This window comes from Anser anser, assembly GCF_964211835.1.
Source record: "Anser anser genome assembly, chromosome: 19".
NCBI lineage: Eukaryota > Metazoa > Chordata > Aves > Anseriformes > Anatidae > Anser > Anser anser.
In genome coordinates, this window is record NC_139740.1 from 7,372,275 (window position 1) to 7,397,520 (window position 25,246).

Here is a 25,246-nt window from a genome sequence, read left to right on the forward strand (position 1 = left end):
CTGCTGCAATCTGTTCTCGATCCTGCAGGAGTCTGGTAGTGAGAACGTACCAGCCCAGATCAGAGCCACGGTGCACATTCATTTTGACCTAAAAAGTGATTTTGTAGACAGTTGCATTAATTCATGATGTACTTGCGAACACGACATTCCTGTACAGCCCACCCTTTTGTATTTCTAGGCAATGATCAGTAGATGAATGCACAATATAAACTCTCTTATAAAGACTAAAGATTCCTCAAGTAAAGCACTGTGTCTGACAGATACCAATCTTTGTGCTGCAGGACATAAAACAATGGTTAACTTCTTCAGGTTAGGCAAAAATCAGGATATGATTTTTTTTTTTATTTTATTTTTATGGGGAGCAGGAAGTTAATCATAAACTATGGGACTTTCTAGGGTTGTAAATCTAAGCTAGATGGTCTACTGGTCAGACTCTGCCCATGGAGGAATCACCTTTTTGCTGTACTGACTACATGAGTCCATCTCATTTTTGACAGTGGCAGATGAACCCTTGAATCTAAGCAGATTTTATCTACGATCTTATCTTCCAGTGGCTGATTAAAGTCATGTCCACCCTGGAAGGCAGTCTAGTCTCTAGTTTTAAGGTAGGGTATACATTTTAAATTTGATGGTTATTCCTGAATTACTCTGTATCTGCATACTCTCATTACACAATGAAAGGACTATGCTGATAAAGCTTAATGCAGTTTTGCTATAGGGTCTGCTTGATCAGGACATAGTGGCCTTACAAAATTCGACATGTGGAGTTAACCTGGAACTTTGAGCATAAATAAGCCCTAAGAAACTCCAAAGCCGGTGCTAAAGCAGTCAGTTTCATCTCCATACATAAAGAACCACAGAGAGATGTGCAATATCATTGGATAGCTGGGAGGGTGGAGGAAGGAGAACCAGAGGCAATCCCTTTCTCATCTCACACGGGCAGGTTTCCTGCTGTCAGCAGGGCTTGTAAAATGACCCACGTTTGGTTTCATGTTTCATTTGACCATGGTGTGCTTGCTCAAAGTGCGTGCTGGGGACTGGCTATTCCTACTTCTCCTTTTCTTGTTGACAGGGTTCAGAGAGAGCAGCTGGCTGCCATCTTCAGGCTCATGAAGGAAAAAAGTGACACATTTGGAGAGATGTCTGAAGGAGACATGAAGGAGCAGCTTAGACTGTATGATATATAACCCTGTAGCCAGTGAAGACTATGCCCAGAAGTCATCTTGGCCCTTATTATGCAGGACACTGGAGATTATAGTACTATAAACATGTTTCAGTAGTTATTTTGCATTTCCAGGTTGTTTTGCAAATCTGTATAGGTCTATGATATGTATTTTTAAAGACTTGCATTTTTTCACCCTTTTCATCATTTTTTCTTGAGGAACTATCATGGCATTTTCATCTCATATAGAGATTTTACCTCTTTCTGGCTGGGCCATATGTCTCAGTCATACAAAGCGGTTAAACTTGCAACTTTTTCCTGGTCATGCTTTGTAAGAATGAATTTTCAAACCTAGGCATTAATTGGTTTGAGACCTGAAAGAAGCCAAAGATGATAGAAGAGCAGATTTAAAATGGATGAAAAGAATAGAATCATAGAACAATTTGTGTTGGAAGAACAAACGGAGGTCTGTAGTTCAGCCTCCTGCTCAAAGCAGTATCAGCTATAGGATCAGGCCAGGTTACTCAGGGCTTTATCCTGTTGGGTCTTGAAAACCTCCATGGATGGAGACTGCACAACCTCTCTTGGCAGAGAGGCTTTCAATTCTACAGTTAGAAAGGAAATAGCCAAAGACAAAGCATTAATGCTCTGATTAGATGTGAGCTGCCATTCCCATCTCCTTGAAAGGAATACTTCATCCTCCTTCAGACTGGATTTTTGAAACAAATCCAAGACGATTTCGGCTGACCCCGCTGAGCTCATCTTCATGCCTGTGAAAACTGCAGCTAGCTTCAGCCTGGAAGCAAAAACATCTCTTCGCCTCTTGACTCTGGTAAAAGCAGTACAGAAAGGTGGCTGGCACTTTTACAAGGACGATTGTGTCAAACTCAGATCCTATTCTCCTAATGTAAAAATTATGTGGGAAACTATGTACTTAGGAAACCTCTGTGAACTTATCAAGTATTTTGAACAGTTTTGACCAGACCTTGGTGGTTTGGACAGAGTAAATCAGTGAGCATTCCTAACTTAAACTGAATGTCTTCTTGTGTACTTCTCTCTCCTATGAAATCCTGTTAAATGCTTTATTATCAGGAAGGATTTTCTTGGTTTTAATAACTGCTGACAAAGGGAGGAAAAATTTTCTGACCCAGTTGTAGGGTCAGAATCTTTTCAGATTAGGTTTTTGTTTTGTGTAATTCTTTTGAGTCTGATAATACTACCAAGTATCTCATTATCTGGTCACTGTTTCACGCTACAACACATTCTGTAACACTATACTATTTGACTTTTAAGAATCATTTTATCTTCTAAATGTTTTCACTTAAGTCAGTGTACCCTTATTATGAGATCAAGCTGGCTTTACTACCAAGTCATGACTTCACCTAAATGTAGCATCTGAAAATTCTCTCGTTCAACATGAAGAAATTACGTGGGCAAAGTTGTCTCATGATGTTAAAAATCAAGCAGGCAGAAAGCTGCTGTGTGTCTAGGCCACAATTTCCTTTGTCAGACTGTACAATAGGATAAAGGTAGGAAATTTTTATGTGGGACTTCTCCCTCATCCCAACCTTATCCTTTTCCAAAGTTCTCCTTGAAAGCAGGCAAAGGAGAAATAAGATTTGGATGATTTTTTATTTTTTAGTCTTTGTCTCGCAGACTTTGCAGTTTATTTATGAAGTCTTTTTGTATTTATTGTTTTACATTTGAGCCTTCTCTGAACAAAGACACTTCCTCAAACACCTTGGTTTAACTCTGTGCCAGCAGCAACAGCCTCAAGCATGGAAGAACAGCTGCCATCAACCCCATCCCACCACACCTCCCGTGGGCGGTGTGACTGAAATGGCAAGGTGCTACTGATGACAGGACAGTGGTAAAAGCCCTCCGCCATTTACGAGGCCCATATTTACGACAGAAATGAAGCCAGTTAAGCAGCCTCTGCCTGAGCCGTGAGGCACAGGGATGCCTGCACGTACAACCCCTGGTTGCTGCAGGAAGGCACGGCACGGCGCCGCCAGGCTCTAACAACCGGGAGCCCCTTGGACATGGCTAAGGGGTGTGGCGGGGGGGGGGGGCGGGGGGCTTTGGGCAACCGGGTGGCACGACCGGAAGGAGCAGGCCCTGCAGCAGGCCCCGTTGCCATGGCAACCGCCAGCTCCTTCCGGGAGGGAAAGGCCACGAAACTGCCGTGCGCGTGTGCGTCAGGCAGTGCGCATGCGCACTCCGCAGGCACAGCCGGGCGCTGCCAGCGACGGGTCTTCCGCGGGGGAGGGGGGACGCGCATGCGCGGGGCCCGCCCCCGGCCGCATGACAAAATGGCGGCGGCCGAGGGCTGGGGGGGGACACGTGTATACACGTGTGTGCTCTGTTCGTCAGAGATCTGTGCCAAAGATGTTTTGTAGCTGCCTTTTTTTGTCCTTCCCCTTTTCATTATTCTCCCTTCTTCTGGGGCTCTTATTTATGTGTGTTCCTTACCTCTCAGTAGGTGTGCTTCAGTGTAACCCAGTGTTATGACACTATTGAGCAAATAAAGAATAGGTTGTTCTGGCTTGGTCTGGTCTTGGGTGGATCAGGGAAAAAGAGTATTTTGTTATACATCCTCAGTGTTTTTGGATGTGTTTCTAGTCTTTCATACAGGCACAGACAAGTCTTTGAGCATGGAACAGAGATCCAGTGTAATTTTTTTTCTTTTTGTAAGTTAGAATGATTTAGCCAAGGAGCTCTAGGTGGAAGAGTCGAAGACAGAAAACAGCAGATTTCCCCTCCTTTGACTCTGTTAGGAGCCTTGGTAGGGATTTCATCTTTAGAAAGTTACCCTGCAGATTTCTTATGTTTGCTTTCCTTTGCATAGTTTGCCTCTGAAATTGGTAAACTCTGTGCTACGTGATTTGATAGCATCTCCTTTGTGCTCGAGCTGGTGTAAGTTACCTATAATTGGGCGTAGCCCAGTGCATTAGTAGTTAAGACAAAGTGGTTGACTGTGCCAACCCTATGAGGAGTTGTGCCAGTGAATGTGGCAGATGTATCTCATAGCAAAGAGATGGGTTTTCACTGTCATTTTCTTCAAAGGAAATAAGAATAGTAATAGCTGTAACAGATTGTGGCCCCATACCCACCATAAACCCTCTGCTTTTTGCTCCTACAGTGTTATTTTCCATCTTACATTGCCTTCTGCATTCTTCAGGGGAGTTACAGGGTTTTTTGCAAACTATGTCAAATATTTTGATTAAATTCCTCTTAGGCATTTTTCAGAATGAATCAAAGGCAAAAGTTCTCGTTAATATCCACCAGAAGAGAACAAGTAGGAGTTTCCAGACTAGTTTTGGGGAGGGAAAAAAAAAAAAAAAAAGCACCCCCCAGTCCCTTGTTTCTCTTAATCACTGTATCCAGGCTACATGTGTCTGGCAGGGAAATAAATCCGCAGTTTCTCAGAATTTGTAATAAACTGGATTTATTCCTATAAGAATGGTGGGAAGAGAATTCAAAAACCATGCTTTATATAACAGACTATTTTAGAAAATATATTTTCCTCTGAAGAGTGAAATAGCCAGTTCTGAAACATGCAGTAACTACTGGCTATAAGGAATTTGTGTGGTAATCAAGCAGTGAATGTGTGGCGTAAGCATCTCCTTAAGAAGACAGTTTCACCTTACTACCTCCCAAGCTTTTCTCGATGAATCATGTTGAGATGACATGAGGACTATATGAAAAAGGCCACAGACAAATCTTTAAAACCTCGATGTTTTAGCCTTCTCTGCCTGTGTTTCTCTGGAAGTTGTCTGACCGGCGTAACCTCAGAGGTGGTAGAAAACGTGTAGTGAAAATGCATACCTTCTCTTTGTGGCATGTGCATGATTCTCTTTTCTCCATAATATGACTAAAGCTTTTCTCAGAGAAGTGGGGTTTTATAGGGCTTTTGACGTGTTCCAGGAATCTGATCTTTCATGTGAGTCCTTTCTAAATGTCAAATGAAACAGCAGAGATTCTGGTCTGAGTACATATTCAGACTGTGAGTTATGGAAGAAGCACTAGATAGTAAGAATTCCTAAAGGTAAGGTAAGGAGATGAAAACGTAGTGCTAGCACTACGTCTTTGAATCTGGCTTTCTGCAAGGACAACATGGGAGTCCATGTGAATTATTTTTACTTTGAATATTATCTTGTACGTATCAAGCTCTAATTAGTGGATCTCAGCCAGGAACTTTGGAATAGCTGTGAGATGCTCCTTTTTCTAAAGTGGAAAGTCTGTTCGAAATGCCATCTTAATTCCCCAAGTAGGTCAGGAATGCAGTCATTGAGTTACCAGTGTGTAGTGAGTGAGTCATGGTGTGGTCAGCTCTTGAGAATGCTGTGTACTGCTCACATTTGTTCACTGCTAAATTGTATCTGGAACAATAAACAAACAAAAGAGGAAGTCTCACATAGTTTGTTTCATCTTCGTTTGTCTCAAAGAAAGGGGCTAATTGATCTTGTTTTCTGTGAGAGGGTAGTATCATACCTCTGCTGCTGGAATTGGCTGTTTTCACATGTTAAACCAAATTGTAAGGGTTCCCACTGTACGGGCAGATGAAACAGCCGTTGTCCTGGGGAATCCTAACCAGCCTCAACACATCACCAAAATTGGCAGTGCTAACTGGGCTGAACGTAGCGGGGGAGTTGCGTGCCTTCTCCGTGTGGTCATGTGTAGACTCACTGCGGCACATCTGGCTGCAGAGTTGTTTCCAGTGGTAAAATCCAAGGGTGAGGTATGATGACCGCTTACCTCTGCGGGGGTCATTTTTTCCACCCCTGCAGCAGTTAAGAGATTGCAGTCGTGGTGCAAGGAACGGTAACATTTGGAGGGAGATGGTGCTGCAAAATTGTCTGCTGACAGAGATGCCTGGTGCTGGAAAATTTAATTCTTTTGGGAGCTATTTTTTACCACTCTCCTGAAATGTCTGACCTTTTCTTACCCAAGGCTAAAATAAGTGCAGCACTAGAGCATTTAAAATTGTAATAAAGCTTATACCCTGCGTTTTCTGTAGATGGATGTGAAGAGGTGGGAGAGGAAAAGCAAGTACTATTTATCCGCTGGATGGTGCTGTTGTTTTATACAAACAGCAGAGAGGTCCTGCACAGCTCCAGCTGAGACCTCGAGTAGTGTTTTGCTTCAGCAAGAATTAGGAAGAAGGATGTGCACAATCTTTTCCTCCTTAACAGGATTCATCAGAAAATTGCTATTTTGTGATCTGCCTGTTATTTAGCATTCCTGGGACTGGCTAAACTTAGCTAATTACTAAATATGGGAAAACTCATATTTTCACTGGTTTCCATCCAGCCTCTTTCAAGTCTGAGTAATTCTTCCTAATCAGAACCAGATTTTAATACATATATATATATATATATATATATATAAAACTTTCCTCAGTACTCCAGTCCCCAAAGGTTATATTTTGTTTCATCTTCAGGATGAAACAAAATTTGTTGCCTCGCTCAAGTGCAGTAAGTTAGCTAAGTCATCGGAGTAAAAGTTTGTTGTCAGATTTTGTGGTTTTACGTCATTGTGGAGGAAGAGAAGATGCATTCTTCAAACACAGCCCTTTCCTGAGGGCAAGACGTGTTTGAATTGTTTGCCTGCCATAGCATCAGATAAGATCTGAAATAGGTATTTGCAACGTATATTACATTTTTCTAATATTCTTGACTTTTTTTTTTTCTTTTTAACTCCCTTAAAGAAGTAACTGTGATCCTTACGAAGAAGACTTTGTGAATCATTCCTTCTCTGTAATTTGTCTACCTTGTTGGCAGTTACAGCCCTTTCTCAGAAAGGAAGTGGAGAATAGTAGCCCATGTAGTGAGAGATTATTGTGCAACCTCTATTGATGTGACTCGGTTGCTGGAATTCTGCTACTGATAATTGATGGAAGTAGGAGTTACTCGAGGTGCTGGTTTTAAGGAAATGGGAGGGTGGGAAGTGATGCAAGTGCTTCGTCTGTAGGAAGGGGGGATGGCTGTTTCAGTTCAGTAAGTCTTCCTAAAAACGATACTAATTAATTTTCAGTGCCTTCCAGCATCATAGGACTGGCTATCAGCTTTCTCCAGTTTCCAGATACTTTTGGAATTGTGGTAGTGAGAAGCCTGCTGGCAGTAGATGTTTCTGAAGACCATTAATAGTCTGTGGAATACAGGTTGAAAACCAGTGTGTGATGACGCTGATTTAGTACAGAGCATTGTGTTTGTTTGTGCCTGTACTCCTGCAGAAGTCATGCCTGAGCTAACTGGGAGCTGATTTGGTGAGATGAACGCCCAGGTGTGACTAACCAGGGTGTAGAGAATGGCCCCTATAAATGAAAGATGTCAGAAGAGATGGTATCTTAATCTGATGTTAGTGGGTCATATGTGAAGCAGGTCCTGACTTACGATAAATAACAACGTTGGATTCATCCCTCCATTTCTCATCTTACTGTAAGCTGCTTCGACTTGGTGTTCGTTCAACAGAGAGCTTGTACAGAATCTTCTAATTCCTCCTGTCACCCTGAATTCCCTTTAGCTGCCATTCCGTTTGTGTCTAGTGCCCTTTCATGGCAGCAAGGACCATTTGAAAATCCAGATTTTTCATACTAGAGGTGCAGTGTTGCAGCCCAGCAGCTAATGGACACTACTGTGACCTTTGGAAGGAAGAAAGCACTTACTGAAAATGTGACCGGACAGACAAAATAGAGCCGCCCAGGGATTTGCAGGGAGGTGGAATGACTGACTGCCTCGGCTTGTCCCAAGATCTGACATTTGTCCTAAAAGTCAGAGCTGTCTTTTACAAGATGGAGGAGTTACTGCCTCTGGATACTTCTGAGATGTGGTTTACATGAGGACAGAGTGGCTGGGAGGGAGAATCAGACGAACCTGTTGGCCTCTGAACTTTGTTTTGGCTTTTTGTTAAATCGTCTCCTCAGCGTATCATCAGCCTGGAAAACTGTTGTCCATTCCTCTTCCATGATCTTTGTTCTGTTTGTCTTCCCACTGCGATATGGATGAGTTGCTTGGGGTGTTACCCTGTGTATTAATAATAGAAAACCTGTGGAAGCTGGATGGAGAAAATAGAAAGCCCAGCTTTTCTCTGTAGATTATGCTGAACTTTTCACACCCACGCACCGAAATCTACTTAAATCAACAGAGAAGTTTGACTTTCAGCATAAGCAAGAAGTCTTGTGTTTCAGGCAGTGCTGCATGAAAATTGTAGGCTAGGTGTTGCCAATTCCTCCTATATGGGCTGTTTTTTTTTGTCTTGCAATAAAGGATTCCTGTCTCATATCTGCTGTCCTTGTGGCAGGATAGAGCTATATGAAGAGGGCGAATACTAGGGCATATGAATCCCAGTCACCCCGAAATAGGGGAAGTGATATTCTGAAAACTTGTTTCTATGGGGAGATTTTCTTTCAGCTATATTCAGGCTGCCCGTGAACCCACGGGTATTGGGCCTTAGTCTTTCTCTCCCCTCTCTTGTGTAGGCCCTGCCAGTTTCAACAGCCCTCCGATCTCACTGTTAAATTAGCAATGCTGGGACTGGCGTGATGAGACGGTTCCCTAAAATGTCCTGAGGAAATCACACGCTTTCCTGCACACCTCTGTTTTCTAAAAACTTCTGTCGGCACGGTGGAGGTGGAAGGATTTCTGTTTGGCTATTTGGTTGCATAGTTATTGGTATTTTGGTATATATTAGTATATATATTGGTATATTTTTGGTTATAATACCTCATTCAGGCAACTGGAAGATCCAGCAGCCCGTTGTGCTGCCCTGAAACCTGCAGGGGATTTCAGTCCCAAGCTTTCTCCTGTAGCTGTTCTCACAAATAACATACGCATCAGAGGGCAATACTAGGGGGAGAAACCTGATGTTAATGCAACTGAAAATATAAGTAATTTCAACAGGAATTTCTGTGTGATACAGGCATAAAAAGAAAACCTGGTGTCGTTGGCTCTTGGACCTGCTCTTTCACCGTGAGGAAATGCCTCCAGGGAAGCACCCACGGCTGAAATGTTCTGCTTGGGATGCAGCACAGTCGGATGCTGTGAAATCCTGCTGACTGTGGTGCTGGTGAGCGGCTCCCTGCTCTGAGACACGCTGCCGGTCCAGGTGGGTTCCTGTGGGGCAGCAGGAGCGTCACCTGCTTTCTGGTACCAGTCGTTCTTTTTGCCAGCTCCTCCTTCAGCCCTTTGGGGCAGAGGGTTTCTTAACAAAGGGTGAACTGTCATCCCTGTTTGCTCGTGGATATTCTGTACTCGGGGATGAGCCACATTGTGTGTGACAGTTGGATAATATTTATACTGAAAAGCCCAAGGAGATGGTGTTGATGTCTCTGTTCGCCTCTCTGCAGCAAGAGATGGGGCAGATCCCTGTTGCTAATTTTATCACAAAATGGTGGGCTTTACCTTGCCCTTTGCAGCCATGTCCACCCCCTGACCACCCCCAACTGAGAACAAGTGACCGTTTCCGTGTCTGTGGGGGAGCGGAGTTAGGATCTGGGAGCCTGAGACTGATCCATCGTGTTGTCCTAAGGGGACAGAGCAAGTGATGATGGCAGCGGTCAGGTTCTGTCCCCTCCACCTAGGGCGTCAGCGTGTGGTGGGATAGCAGAGGTGTGATCCAAGACCAACTGGTTCAAACCTCCCTTCCCTCTCTAAACAAATCAAACAGATGGCAGGTTGCTCTGCGTTTGTTGCCTCTCTCGTGTCCTTGAGTCTGTCTCATTCTTTGTAAGAATCAGAAAATAGCCGTGAGTGATCCTCCAGGCCTTTGGATGGTTAATTTAGAGAACGGTGTGGCTGGGAGACTGACAGTGTGCTCCTCAGGTCACTTAGCTGACGGTATTGACAAGCCTGGTGTGTAAAGTCCTGTTTCAGTGCACTTAGGAAGGGATGGGGTAAGAAGGGTATGTTATTTGCCAGTTCTGCTCTCTTTGTGCATCAGTTCCACCTGCCAGTTGGGGTGTTGAAACAGAACTTCATCATCTGGACTCTGAGTCAAGCCAGCTTTATATAGTCGGTGGCTGAGAGTTTGCAGGTATGAGTGTGACTCGGTTTGCCCTTCAGGAAAACCCCGGTAATGTTGGTGACTACTGAGCCTGTCTTGATTTTGGCATTCCAGGTGCGGATTGCAAAGCAGGCAGGTAGAATGGGTGTCTGTGACTGAGTGTATCTAACCCAGAGTCCCTGACACAAGATCAGGCAGCCTTAAGATACCATTTTTGTTGATTTTTGTATTCACTGAATACAGTGTTCAACAGGGAACAATAAACAACTGAAGGAGATGATCTTGTAGAAGAACTATTGCAATTAATAAGAAGTCCCTAGGCAATAAATTGTTTTGCAGGATAACAAACCAAAGGCTAATCATATGACGTGACAGGAAGTACTTTTATTTCCTGAACAGATTAGATAGCAAACCATATAAAAAAAACACAAATAAAATGCTGGCTATTATCTTTTATATGACTATTTATCTTTAAAGAGAGAGAGCAATTAGACCAAAAGACAATGTATGTTTTTCTGATTCTGAAATCAAATTGCATTTATCAAAGTTCCATCCAGGAAACAGTGTAGTTATTCTAATGTATCTGTGGGACACGTCATCCAGATGATTTTCATAGGTAGACCTGCTGAACAACAAGTGAAATATTTTGGCAGTGGCAAAACAAAAAGCCCACTTCAGATTTGAGACAGCTCTCAAATCTAGGGCATTGTGGCTTCAGCCATCAGGGTTCTCAGCATGTTATGGTGGAGCCACCAGTGTCTAGATGAAGCTAAACCCAAAAAGAAATCCGTGTATCTCTGGGCAAAAGCAGGACTGTTGGCATCATCCTGGTTAAATTCTCATGTGTTTAACTGCCTTTTACTGCTCTGTCTCCTTTCTGCTTATTTCAGGGAACTTCCGTCTGGAAACGTGGTGCTGGAGCATGGCTGGTCATACTCCTGCAGTAAAGTCTATGTTTCAGTACCAGCTGAAGGAAACACAGTAAGGTAATACACAAGTGCATTAGGACAAATTACATGAATGTTATAAACCCAACTCTTGTTATATGCTACTGGATTCTCAGGCTGCTTTCCCATACTGCTCCACAGAACAGCACAAGTTGATAAACAACCAGAAGAGTTATATTCTAAAGTCCTTATTTTCATAGAGTAATTTGGGTTGGAAAACACCTCTGAGATCAAGGACAGCCACTGGGACAAGGGATTCTCAGTGACTGCTCTTGATTGTTTTGTGCATTGACTTACCAAATATTAATTTAATTTAAGTAAATTGGGCTACTGTTTACTTATGGTTAGAGGATCAAGGGGTAAACATGAACTGTGACATTAACCAAGCTGAAAGGTTGAGTGGAACAAGATTGGTATCATAAAAAACTGGATAGAGTTTTTTTTACAGTTTACACACTGGATTGTGATGTAGTGTTGTGGATTGATTAGGGAGAGGGAGGGAAAACACTAGCACTGAACAATAAATAAACTGCAGCTCATATCTCCTTGGACCCGTGGGTGTGGTTCAGATATCAATGTGATGCCTAGGGACTGCATGAGATGTCTCTTCCAGCCTTTGTTGCTGGGGTGGTGTGGTGTGAGTAACTTGCTCTACACAAACGGGCATGCAGTGTCTCAGAGCAAAATGCCCGCTGCAGGGAGGGGAGAGCTCCAAGTGCAGGCTAGTGGGGATTGGCACAAGGGCTGAAGGCCACCAGTATTTGGCATCATCCTGTTAACAACACAGCTTAGACTGTTTCTGTTAGAGCCTCGATCATTCTCATTTGATAACTAAGAACGGGGAAACAAGGTTCAAGGTGCAAGCCGCAGAACTAGGGATAAACAGACCCAGCGTATGTCCTGCTTGATTTCTCTGTGCCATGGTTTTCACTGGAGGAGCGCCTGTCTTTAGGAAATGCAGTTTATGGGAAGAGATGTATAATGTCATCACACAGCATTCTTGGAAACTGACTGGATGATGATCTTGGCCCTGGCTGAGACTGCGCAAACCTTCCTTGAGATCTAATGCCTGTGAGGCAAACCCCAACTGAAAAGATCCTAAGTAACTTCCAGGGAACTGGGAGAGAATGGTATGCCATTCCTGAGCACAAGGATCTCACATTTCCACTAAAGTAGCAGCGTGCTGCTCTCCTGCCCAGCAACTTCTTAGCCTGTGATTTTCTCAGTATATTTATAGCTGATGTGCAGCTGGGGTGGCAAAGAGTCACCTTCTCTCCCTGGCTGGCAAAAGCCTTTGCCAAGTTAATGGGAGTAACGTGGAGAAAAGTAGCACAGGATCTCTAGGTTTCTAAATAAAACAGGAGAAGAACTGTTGAATAGAAGACAATATATGAAAGAGAGAAGGGAAGAAATGCATGTGATTTCCAGGAGGAAACCCATCTAACTTTTCACGGGACCCCATGTCCTTGCTACTCCTGCAGCTAACAGCGTGAAGGCACTTTTCTGATGCATTTGTCAGGGACACAGAGGAAGGCACTGTGAGGCCACAGTTTTCCAGCTGTAAGGCAGGGACATGATGATTTACACCACTCAGGAAGCAGGCTTACATGGTACATTCCTGTAGCACTTAGCATCCTTTGGAGTGAAAAGCAGCACAGTTGTCCTGCCAGAGGTCAAGAGTGATGGTTTTTGATGTTGAGTCAGTGGGAAGAGTATGGGAAAGGCCTTTCCCAAGAATTATTTGACTTGTGGCTTCAGAAGTAGTAGACCTGCACAGCTGTGATTCTGTAATTCAGAGGGACTTTGAAGGTGGGCCTTCAGGCTTGAGAGGTGGGCCTGTGCGAACTTCACGAGGTTCAAGAAGACCATGTGGAATGTCCTGCACCCGGGCTGGGGCAATCCCAAGCACAAACACAGGCTGGGCAGAGAATGGATTGAGAGCAGCCCTGAGGAGAAGAACCTGGGGGTGTTGGTTGATGAGAAGCTCGACATGAGCTAGCAATGTGTGCCTGCAGCCCAGAAAGCCACCCGTATGCTGGGCTGCATCAAACGCAGTGTGGCAGCAGGGCGAGGGAGGGGACTGTGCCCCTCTGCTCTGCTCTCATGGGACCCCATCTGGAGCCCTGCATTCAACTCTGGGGCCCCCACCACAAGAAGGACACAGAAGTAAAGAGGGTAGGTTTAGATTAGGTATAAGGAAGAAATTCTTTACTCAGAGGGCGGTGAGGCCCTGGCACAGGCTGCCCAGAGGAGCTGTGGCTGCCCCATCCCTGGAGGTGTTTAAGACCAGGTTGGATGGGGCTTGGAGCAACCTGGTCTGGTGGGAGGTGTACCTGCCCATGGCCGGGGGCTGGAATTAGATGAGCTTTAAGGCCCCTTCCAACCCAACTCATTCTATGAATTCACAGCTGTGCAGATCCTGATTTTTGCAGCCAGGTGTGAAATGCTGAGAGGTGTGCCTGCATGTCTTATCAGGGGCGTGGAGAGGGATGTAGGTTTTGTGGTCCTTATGTTTCCCTCTCCAGAGCAACAGAGAATCCTGAAATGTTCCTGTTCCTGGCAGCTGTGAGAGGCAGGAATTAAAAAGGCTGTTTGTCTGGTAAGGGGGCCAGCTAACCATAAGTTTAATAAATTTGCTGCTTACCTGTCTACAATAGTGTCCTGCTGCTGAGGGAACAGGTTTCTCAGAGATTCCCCAGAAGGAACAGAATATTTTTTAACTTTTGTTGTGGTTTAACCCAGCTGGCAGCTAAACACCACACAGCCGTTCGCTCACCCTCCCCCCTCCCTCTCTGGGATGGGGGAGAGAAACGGGAAAGTGAAGCCGGTGAGTTGAGATAAAGACAGTTTATTAAGACAGGAATATAATAATATAAGGAATATAAGGAATATAATAATAACAATAATAATAGTAATAGTGATAATGATAATAGTATTAACAATAATAATGTGTAAGAAACAAGTGATGCACAATGCAATTGCTCACCACCCGCTGACCGATGCCCAGCCTATCCCCGAGCAGCCGGCCCCCCACCCCGGCCAGCCACCCCCATATATTGTTTAGCATGACGCCAGATGGTATGGAATACCCCTTTGGCCAGTTTGGGTCAGCTGTCCTGGGTCTGTCCCCTCCCAGCTCCTGCTGCACCCCCAGCCTGCTCGCTGGCAGGACAGAGCAAGAAGCCGAAAAGTCCTTGGCCTGGTGTAAACACTGCTCTGCAACAATTAAAACATCAGCATGTTATCAGCGCTCTTCTCATCCTAATCCAAAACATAGCACCCTACCAGCTACTATGAGCTACTTAACTCTGTCCTAACTGGAACCAGGACAACTTTCCATCAAATAGGTTGTGAAGGAAAAACAAACAAAAGAAAAAACAAAACCCACAAATCAGCTGTGATGTGGTGTCAGTTGTGTCTCTGTCTGTCAGCTCTCTGGTGACATGCTAGGCTTCCTGTCGGGATGGGACAGACAAAAGGATGTTGACTTCATGGAGGCATTTGGATGGTAAGTGCACAGGGCAGAGCCAAGTCAACAAGATTTGATACACAGCCCTCAAAAACTTGCACTCAGATTGTTGGCGTAGCTCAGACTCTAGCCGGCAGCCACAACACACACAGCTTAAAATCTAATTGAGATAGTTTGTTTAAAAAACACAACAAAACAGGCAAATCTGCTTTTTATCTGTCCAGGGTGTAACTAAGGATGTATTTAAGTGGATCTGGAATTAAATGGCATGCTATAGATGGAAAAGCGCTAAGAGAACCATCTTCACTTGATGGTCCCGGATAGAGTTTCCTAGAAAAAAGTCTTGTTTTCAGTGCTAAAGAACAGAAGGACTTCTGCTGTAGGCACCGGTGTTGGTAGCTGGACACACTGAACACGGAGCAGTTGTGCCAGAGCTGGGAGTCTCGGCACTATAAGAGTAGCAGCATCTCTTGGGATTGCCAGTAGGGCTGCAGAGAAGCGCACACAACCTCTCGTTTGCAGAAGGAAGCCGATAGCTGGCCTATGGCTCTTGAGGTGTTGCCAGCAGCTGTGTCAGGTGCAGTCTTGTTAATTATCTCCCTGGCTGTGGAGGTCAACGGAGAGAAGTTTTTATGGGCTGGGAGCCCAGTGTTTCTCAGGAGTCATACTTCTTACAGAGATCTAATGGAGCAGCTCTGTTCTTGGCCTGTGCTTTCACTAAGGTCATCCCTAATCTTGGATGAGAGTTTGTGCACAGCCCCATCTACTAACCTGACCTTGTGTTTAAGCTTGCCAGCCTGGCTGAGCTATGTCAGGCTGAATCCAATTGTGGGGGTGGAAAGATGATGAAATAATGTTCCATGGAAGTCCAAGGCGGTAGTCTCTGAGGGCGTTTTTTTTTTTTTCTCACACCGATACAAGAAGGTGAGAAGCTGTGTGTTTTGCTTAGCAAGCCTGGTTTCGGCCACTCTGCCTGCCAGAGATTTGGTTATTCCCCCAAGCACAGTCTTTGTTGAACACAGAGTACTACAGACATGTTTGCCAATTGCCAGCACAGTTCCTTAAAAGCAAAGAAAGCTGTCTTTTTTTTTTTTTTTTCTGGTTATAGGAATCTTGCTCTCCCTTGTGGCTCTTGGTTTTGCAGTAATGTTACATGGAAGGACTGGAAGGGAAACGTTGGCTGCCTCCAGAATTTCCCTTTGGGATCCTGCTAACAATAAAAGCCTTATAGTCACACACAAGCAGCTTCTTCCAAGCGGTGTGCCTGAAAGTGCCTAGGCCTTGAAAAACGAAGGCTAAAATGAAGCCACTGCTGTACATGGTGCATATCAGGACTGGTATTTGTCACTGGAAGGGATCTTCTGAGCACTGAGTTGCTGCTTGCCTGCTGCACACGCAGACCATCTCTCCAGAACTGCCTGGAGCTCCTGAGGGCTATCCAGGAGCAGGACAATACCATGGCTGATTCCCTTCTCAGTGCCTCTAATTATTCAGCGGATCTTCTTTGATCTTAAGATCGCTTTGGGAAGGATGAAATGTTTCGCTGTAGATGGAAGCCGGGTTATAGCCTGGACTAACAACCTCCCCCATGTTTCTTCAAGGACTTTTAGCACCTTGCTTGCTTGCTGTTTAACTTTTCTCTCCTAGGCCCTCTGATAACTGGTGTTTTGCACTTAAGTCCAGAGACATTAATTTATCTGAAATTTTGGGCAGTAGAGAAATGCATCTGCTGATGCATCCTTGTACAGGGAATCCTTGCAGCTTTTCTTTACTTTGATGTGCGGATGGGTACAAGGTAGGTGTGAAATCTGATTGGCTTCCTTGTAACTTAAAGCTCTCCATGTATCTTCATCTCTCTGTGTATTCAGTAACAGTGTGAATGTTAGCTTTTAAGAACTGTGATGTTGGCAACAAAATCTCAATCTGAGCTTAATTATTGATAAGAGCTGTACAAACCAACTTCTGTAGTAAGAGGCCATATAACCTTTTCCATTTCAACTGTTAGGGTTAATATTTAACTGCTCCCCATGGGTAAAAATAGCCGTTTGCTGTAGTATGTAAAGCTACATCTCTGTTGTTCATCTGTGCTCATCTCTCCCTCTGCTAGTGGGGAGATGTATTTTGGACTGCCAGAAGTCAATCTCTAGGCAAACTGCTGATTTTCATGAAGAAGAGAGGTCGAGACATGAAGATTGTCAGGTGCTACATGTCAATGAGGAGCAACACATCCTAGATCTGAATGTCCTGTTTGCTCTACTCCAAGTGGGGTGTGAACCCCCAAGGTTGCAGCAGGGATTCATTACCCTTGGAGGGCTTTACATGCACGTGGCATCAGTGAAGCTTTGTTTGACCTGACAGTATTGATGAGCAAAGCCTGGTTGTACTGGTTAGTTGCCAAATGATCAGGGTCCTAGTAAAGACGGTAGTGTAGAAGGCAGTTGTCTGTCCATGATAACAATTCACGCATGAGAAACATGAAATGTTTCATGGGATAAAAATTCAGATATATTAAATGCTTCCTTGAAATCAACTGAATTTCAGGTAGCTGTACAGTGGGGGTCACCAAGGGGATCCAATTCTGAATTCTCCAACAAGCCACAGACCCAAATTCATCCGTGTCCTGTTTCAGTGCTGTCATCTTCTCGCCAATCAGTGATCATTGTGAAGTGATGGGTTGAGAGCTCAAAAGCCAGAAGTAGTAGCCCAGTCCTAGCCATGGTACTGGAGGAGACTTGACTGAGAGCTCCAAAAGAAGAGCAGCTGGAGAGCACAAGTTACTGCTACCTGTACAAGCAGCTCAGAGCTCAAGTGTCTTGTTCCTGAGACAGCTTGGGAATCTGAGCCTCAGGCAAGCCCGTGCAACAAGTTTGTCAGCAGTAGCGGGGTTAGATTGGGATGCAGTTGATTCTTTTCAAACAACTGAAATGCCGGATTGCAGTTTTTCCAGTTGCCTCAAAGGCAGGTCAGTTTTGTTAGAGAGGGAGGGGACTGTCTGACTGCGCCCAGCCCTGCAAAGCACCGCGTACTAAGCTGTCTTCAAACACAAATTCCTCCTCACTAGTGGATTTGCAAGGAGTCCAACTCCGACTTGTAGCAAAGCAGTCACAAGGTAAAATGGATGTGTATTTAGCCATCAGCATTTTGGGGCAGGGATTGGCTTCAGATTGGAGCTACGAGCAGTTTCAGCAAGAAGAAAAGAGCAGAGATCTGTTTATGGCTATGCTGAAAATCTTCCTGTGCCCTTGGGCAGGTGGTGGTCTGAAAGCTAGTTTCTTTGTCTGCAAAGTGTGGTACTCTCCTAATTCACACCAATGTTCCCACTTTAATCCCCAGATTCGAGGTGAAGGGTTTCCTTCTCACACCAGACTAACCTCACTGAGGAAAATAGAGGAAACCTCCCTTGGCTGCAGTAAAAGGTGTTTTGTTCCCCGCTCCGTGTTGCAGTAAGTTTAGGGTGATAGTCGGGAGCAATGCAAGGTGGATGTCTGGTCTGAGAAGTTGGATCTGTGTGCAAAGTGTCCGGGAACGTCGGGAGGGAGGGTGTGCATGTTCTCATAGGGAAACCCAGAGAGAAGACCAGCCCACTCCTTCCACATACCTGTGGAAAGCGCTGCCTAGCAAGCACCTCTGGGCAGCAGCAGCAGAGCCTCTTGTCTCTCCCAGGCATCTCACCATGTGTTTTTTCATCAGAAACCTTCTGATAGCTCCCAGAACCTTCATTGGGCTTCTTGGCTTAATGTTACTTTTCCTCACCGTTACTAATTTTAGCTCCTTGTTTGGCTTGGAGAAAAGCGTTTTCAGGTAAGAGCCCAGCTTCTTTGCAATACACGCTGTCTGGATGTGTTCTCTTTCATTCCTCTCTCCTTTTTCCCTGGAAGTTGCACTTCCGATGTGAGTTAGGTGCCCGCTTTGCTTTAGTAAACCACGTTATATACAATCAGAGCATGCTGCTAGAAGCTTGCAGTCAGAAACTTTCTTCTGTTGGATCACCAGCTTCTAGTGTTTCCTTGCATTGCTGTTTAAGAAAGCAGCTTTTGTTTTACTGACTCTGTGTTTTCATAGTTTGGCACTGCATCGTATTTGCTTTTACCTGGTGGCTCCTGTAAGGACCTCATTCAGTACTAGTCCAGATTGCAGTACTGGGATTGATTTGCTGGGATACCTTTATGTTTAAAGTGAGTTCTGCATTTAATTCTTCATCTAGTACAAATATGCAGTGTATTGGGACACTCATGTCACGCAGACATGATAAATATAAATATTATTTTTATATAAATGATTAAGTAAATCCTACTAGAATGGGTGTGGAGGGAATTGCAGTGTAGACCACAGTAGTATGTCTCTGGTATTGTTGTCCAGAAGCTAGTTCTTGCATGAAAACAGCAGATAACTGAGCCTTTCCTACTACAAACAGGGCTCGTTCTCATGTTGGTGCCCTGTGCTGTGTATAGGAAGCACTGCTCCCCAGCCTCCCCACCACCCGCGGGTGGTCCCAGCTCCCCAGTGAGCTCATCTTAGGAGGGTTGCTTTTTCCCCTCGACTTCTCAGGACCAATTCTGGGGTGGCAGGCAGGAGGGGTGAGGCTGGGAACACAGGCTAGTTCAGCACAAATGAGTTATAAAACCATTCTCCGAGGACAGGTACCAATTTGGAGGGATCAGGGTCTGCACAAGGGACATGGGGAGGAAGGAGAGAAAGAGGAGGTGTAGATATGTGAAGTGAGTTGTCTTTGGTCACAAGAGCCCATCAGTGGCAGAGGTGGGACAAGAACTGCGTCTCCATGCCCAGCTTCTTTAAACCATTTTGTCCTGCTATACCTGTACCTGTTCCAGGTACTGAAAACATCCGTATTTTTGAAATTTTAGATAAAATACAAGACATGCGTGGTTATGTGGTTATCTGTTCAATGTCTGTACCTTTATGTGCAACGTAAAATACAGCAAGCATCATTGTAATGGTTTTATTTTCTATTTGTTCCTGGACTCTGTAAATTGGAAAGGAAAATGACAGTAAATATCGTCGTGCTTCTACAGCTGTTTGCCAGCTGGATTCTAGAGCCTGAAATTTGGTGGGCTGGGTTGACCAGTTGCCTGGATTTAAAGTGCTGGTTGGGAGAGCAAGGTCCTGTGTAGGCACAAGCCACATGGGTTTGATTGCAGGAAGCAAGGTTTTGAATATGAAGGGCCCTCATTTTTGCATTTTTCTCTCTGTTTGGCTTAGTATTTGAATTTGAAGTGTAGTAAAGCTAGAATGGAATCTCTTCCCCGTGAGACAACACGTGTGTGGGGTGAATGGTTTGTCACGCTGTCCCATTTCATTGTCCTCTGCCTTTTAATTTTAAAATTTTAAACATCTTCTTAAAATTACAACAGAAAATCATCCAGAGATTTAAGAATTGCCAGTACTACTTTAATGAACTTCTCTTTACATAGAGTATAAATAAAATCTTCCATTTTATTAGGTAGCATGCAGTGGCACATTTAAACATGAAGCACTATGATAGAAAAATACTGCTGTGTACTTGGCTGAAGCTGGCTAAAAGAGAGGAGGTAGAGGAAGAGCTGATAAGCCACTTACCAGAATGTCTTTCCAATAGAAATGGTGTTGGAAAGGTCCAAGTATCTGATAAAAACTGATTTTTAAAAGTCTCCCTAGGCTGGTAATTTCCTAACCACTTGAATGAATGGCATACTGCTCTGAAGCTTCAGCAGCAAGCTGCTCTCTCCAGCCTGCTATCTGTAGGGTTGCTTTTTTTTTTCCCATTTATCACCTTGGAAGCAGCCCACAGCGTCATGTAACAACTGCGTCATGCAAACAAGTGCGTCATGCAAACAAGTTCGTCATGCAAAGGGCAAACGTAGTGTGAAATCAGCCTGCCGCAACTCCGCTGCTTTATCCTGAGAAGCTTTGCCGTACGTACGAGATCAGCTGCAGCATTTTTTCAGTTTCCTTTTTCCTGTTCCACCCTTCAACCATGTGTAGATAAGAAGGAATGTTTGGGACAAAACGCCACTGCTTTTTGCCTGGGTTATTTTTCTGGGTTTCGGCTCAATCTTCTTGTTGCAGGTGGCTCTTCTGCTGCTGGCAGCTGTATCAATGGGGTTAGAGCAGGCTGGTGGCCAGTCACTACTGGGGTTCCCTCGGGCTCTGTTTTGGGTCTGGTCCTCTCCAATGTTCTTATAAATGATCTGGATGCAGGACTGGAATGCATAGTAAGTAAGTTTGCAGGTGATACTAAATTAGGAGCCGTTGACTCCCTCGAGGGTGGAGAGGTCTTGCAGAGAAATCTTAACAAATTAGAGGGCTGGGCAATCACCAACTACATGAAGTTTAACAAAAGCAAGATAATAAAGAAAATGGTAACAATAGGACTATTTCATGGCTGTAATTTCCAATCTTGTAAGTGCAAGCTGTGTAAAAGAAGTGACATATGGTAAAGGAATGAATTTCACTTTTTATCAGACTTCCCTTTCTGAATCCCCTCAGATATTCGTACTCTGACGCTGCAGCACGTGGCTCTGCTGGCAAAGAGGGTAGAGCACCAGGTGGCTGTCTCCACGATGTGTCCCGTGTCGTGAGCTCAGCATCTCAGAAACACAATTCGGCAGTGCCCTGCGGACATCGCCGGGGTGTCCTGCCCGCTGCTATTCTCTGCTGGTTTGCAGTTGCTGCCAGTGTGGAGGATAATTCACGAGCTAAGCGCCAAAGAGGAGTATGTAGTCTCCTAGATTAGCATGCTTTGTGTGGAGATGAACAGAGTTCAGGACAGAATGGTACAGGAATTTGAATAACACTTTGGTGTGGCAAATATGTAAATGAAATTGAACTCAGGCAGCATCCTGCAGAGAAGAATGTGTTGTGTTGCTTCTCTGCAGAAACTCGGTTGCAGGTTTGCTCTGAAGTGCAAAGTCAAGAGCAAAAGAAATGTGCTGGAATCTACTAAGTGCTAAGTGTGTGTGATGTGTCTGCTTTTCCTTTGCTTACATTCAGGCAGTTCAGTATTTTCCAGCGTGCCCCAGCTATGCTACAAGCGGACACCCAGGAGCAACAAGGTTCAGACTATTCTGGTAATGGGAACGCAAGTGGAATTTCAGAGGTGGGTTTGGAGAGAAACACTACAAGGCTTGAACAAGGTACAGCTGAGAGGACACCAAGTTGGGAAGAAGAGGAGCAGAAGAAAACAACGAGACCACTTCCCGGGGCGGAGGAAGCCAAGGGGAAGGTGACTGTGAAACAACCCTCTGAGGTGGAGGGAATCAAGAGTACAAAAGTGGAAACAGCCACAAGGGTGGAGGGAAACAAGGAGAAAACAGTGGTGAGACAAACCCCAGGGGTAAAGGAAGGGGTAAATGAAAAGACACCACCGAAATCACTTCCCAAGGTAGAGGGAGCCAAAGAGAAGACAACAGTGAAATCATCCTCTGGGGTGAAGGTAGCTCATGAAGACAACACAACCAAAGACAAAACAATGCCAAAAGAGCCTTCTGTGTCAGTGAAAACCGTAAGACCAGTGACTCAGGCTGCTGCAGTGACAGAAAAGAAGAGACTGAGGGCTGCTGACTTCAAGTCTGAGCCGCAGTGGGATTTCGAGGATGAGTACCTGCTGGACAGCTCACCTCCACCAGCGGTAAGCGTGATGGCCGTGTGTGTTTGTCCCTGTTGACCTCCTTATCTGCCTTAGCTGGGAAATCTCTCTCCTTCTAGGTGTGCTACAAGGTGATCCTGCTCTTAGGTGCCTTGCTCGATTGCACAGGCACACAGCGCAGCTCGTGTGTAGCATGCCCCCTAGGTGCCATTACACCTGGTGTTGTTATGCCTGTGGGCAGATGGTCAGTGCCTCGCACTAAATCACGGTCCCAATACAGGCATCCCGTCCGTCCATCACCTGGTCTCTTGGGAAAATGAACGTCTGCATTCTTCCGAAGACTCAGCTTTACAATCCCCGTGTTTGCCTTCATCTCTGTTTTATGCAGCCCAGCTAAAAAACAAACACACACCAAAAAAAAACCACACACACAAAAAAAAAACCCACAGGGTCATGTGGAGGAACAGGAGCAGGAACACCTCTGTGCACCTGCTTACCCAAGTACGTATTTATCAAAGCAAGTCAAAAAAGTCTGGGCAGCAGTGGGGAACCTGACGTGCTCGTGCTGTGCTGTAAAGAGGGAGGGTGAGAAGGGTCTCAGGAATGGAGGCCTTCTTAGTTGCTTGTGTTAGAGTCAAAATAAGGTCAAAGAAAAAGCATCAGATGATGCGTGATAAGCATTTGTGTGCCTGCTCTGGAGGCAGTAGGGTGGAGACTGTTTCCATTTTTAATGTTTTTTATTTGTACTGGTAAAAATTAAACTATGTGTGGGTGTGCCCCATTGGAGTACTGATGGTTAAAAAATAACTTTTTTTTTTTTTTTTACTTGTTTATTTTAAGGAAGATGGGAGTCTTTACCAGGTGCTGGGGATTCACCTTTTCCACCCTGTATGTAGAGCAGGCAGATTCTTTACCCATTTGGATCTCCTCTGACTCAGATGGTGCCAGTTGCTGTTTAGGATTTTCTTGCTGTGCGTGGAACCATCATCACAGCAGAACAAATCATAAGAGATCTGTCATTAAACAGCTCTTGCTTTATTTTTTGTCTGTTAAATAGGAACAACTGTAGGCCTGGTCAGCACAAGAAAAATATGTTGGTAGAGATGGAAATCTCAGATGATACAGTTGTACCCGACAAAGCAGTAGCGCTTGCACAGCTACAGCTTCTAAGTTTTCAAATAGATCTTGTTTGTTGGGAGTCTTGTTCTGTTGGTTAATTCTTGTGTCTACCTCTGATTGCCCGTGTAGGTCGTGTTATAGATACCATCTTCTGAAACGGTAAGTCTAGTGCCAACCACCAGGCTGTCTCAAAAGCCATGGAATCTGAAAGCAAGTGGTGTTTTTTTTCAGTTCTACACTGAACTCGTATTCTGACCATATTTTTGACCTTTCCTATAGCTCCTTCCTGAGCTCCTTTTTGAAGCTATAGGTGTAAGGAACTAATTTTAAATTACATTTGAGCATTTCAAAATTCCTTAAATCGGGAATGAAGTCATGAACTGTATCAAAGTCCTTGGCAAGCAGGCAGGAGCAGGTTGAGGTGCGTAATACTATCTCCATTCCCCATTTTATGCTGGTAGCTCGTGATAAAGCTTACTCAGCAGTTTTCCTTGGCACCCCTGCTGCTGGGCAGGCAGCTGGACATCTCTAGAGTGGGGATGGTGTTTGTGCCTCGGTGGAAGTGGCCTTTACTGCTCGTGTGCTCAGGGAGGAGGGAGGGTGTAGGCAGGTGAGCAGAACACGGGAATTCTAGCTCAGTGCTCTTAGACGAGCCGTTTGCCTTTTTGAGGTCTTAATGCTGCGGTCTTCTACCATTGCCATACACCGTGTTGCTGGCATTAAGGGTGAATGCAGGTGTTGCTTCAGGACTCTGCCAGGGCTGCAGGCACCTTGCTGTTCTGCTCAGACCTCTCCCAGTGGAGCAGGGGCTGCTCCTGAAAAAGTTCCCCAACCTCAGAGTGCCTGGGATGCCCTGGGAGGCGTACAGAGAGCAGAGGTAGCTGAGCTGGGCTGATGAAAGGTCCTGGGATGAGCATTGCTGTTTTGGTGTGGGTTTTTTTTTTTTGAGCTCTCTCTCCCTTGTGGCATCTTTCATTTGCCCCTCTTGGCAGCGAGTGCCATTCTTTTGCTGACAGGGTGCGCACTGAACCGCTTGAGAGGAGCGGCTGGCCCTTCTGTTACCCAAAGATCTGTGATTCTGTTAAATGCAAGGCTTGGCTGTTAAACCCTTGAGCTCTCATTCTGGCCCAGCCTTGCTGAGACACAGCAGAAGGGGCTGGCAGACGATCAAGTCTGCAGAGCAGGATGTGCATCTTTGTTCCTGGTCTCTCCTGGGCTTGAGTCACCCAAAATACAAATGGGAGTGGGTGAAATAAGAGGCTGAGTGTGTACACACGATCAGACAATCCCTGACCCCTCCTGCCCAGCATTACTGCACTGCACGCAGCGAGGTCAGGTCACCAGGATCCTGCTGCTGGCTCCCAGATGCTCCCGTCCTCCCCAGCGAGCCGCAGAGCACGTGCGCCCATTGCAGAAGTGCAGAGCAGGAGCTGGCAGAGAAACGTGAGAAGACAGCTTACAGCGGGAAGCTGAGAGAGTTTTTTTCTGTAGTCGGGGCTGCAGGCCATCTGGGTGCGCAGAACGGCTGTTGGAGTGTGAAAAACCCTTCCATGATGGTAGAGAGAGGAGGAAATACACGCAGGAGGGTCTTTAGTGAGGATTTGGATCTAGGCATCACGCGTAGGGTCTCGCTCCCAAACCTGATCGCTAATTCTGGGAGAGAGGGAGTGACTGGAAGTACTCCAGCTTGCTTCGTTTCCTGGGCAGTCAGCCTTCCCCTAGTTCCCCTGGTGTTAGCTATTCCTCCAGCCTAGCTGTGGAGGCACAGGGAGGAGCAGGACAGTACTTAGTAAGTACAGCTAGTACTTAAGAAGTACAGCTTGAGCCAGCAGGGAACATCCCCGTCTCTGGACGTGAAACATGCTGCAAACGAAACGATGCCAACATGAAACCCTCCACAGTGCTCTTCTCATTGCACCGCTGCTGCGACAGGCAGAATGTCACCGTCACCTGCGGCACGG

General features: G+C 45.2%; 2 protein-coding genes across 4 annotated transcripts in view; both read left to right on the forward strand.

Moving 5' to 3' along the window:
* MXRA7 (matrix remodeling associated 7) overlaps positions 1-2,193 on the forward strand; it is a 28,029-nt gene extending 25,836 nt beyond the window's left edge. Inside the window, exon 4 of the mRNA XM_083805027.1 lies at positions 1,073-2,193. Within this exon, the coding sequence (XP_083661153.1) occupies positions 1,073-1,187 (115 nt within the window). The 3' untranslated portion in view covers positions 1,188-2,193. The remainder of the gene's footprint in view (positions 1-1,072) is intronic.
* A 139-nt stretch (positions 2,194-2,332) lies between these two features.
* ST6GALNAC1 (ST6 N-acetylgalactosaminide alpha-2,6-sialyltransferase 1) overlaps positions 2,333-25,246 on the forward strand; it is a 28,895-nt gene continuing 5,981 nt past the window's right edge. The window contains exons 1-5 of one of the 3 annotated variants that reach the window (XM_083805019.1): positions 2,333-4,078; positions 9,083-9,268; positions 11,056-11,151; positions 15,690-16,376; positions 21,572-22,208. In XM_083805019.1, coding sequence (XP_083661145.1) covers positions 16,366-16,376; positions 21,572-22,208 — 648 coding nt within the window. In that variant the 5' untranslated portion in view covers positions 2,333-4,078; positions 9,083-9,268; positions 11,056-11,151; positions 15,690-16,365. Of the gene's footprint in view, positions 4,079-9,082; positions 9,269-11,055; positions 11,152-15,689; positions 16,377-16,396; positions 18,383-21,571; positions 22,209-25,246 lie in introns of those variants that run through there. The other 2 variants (XM_083805020.1, XM_083805018.1) reach the window with 2 other exon arrangements.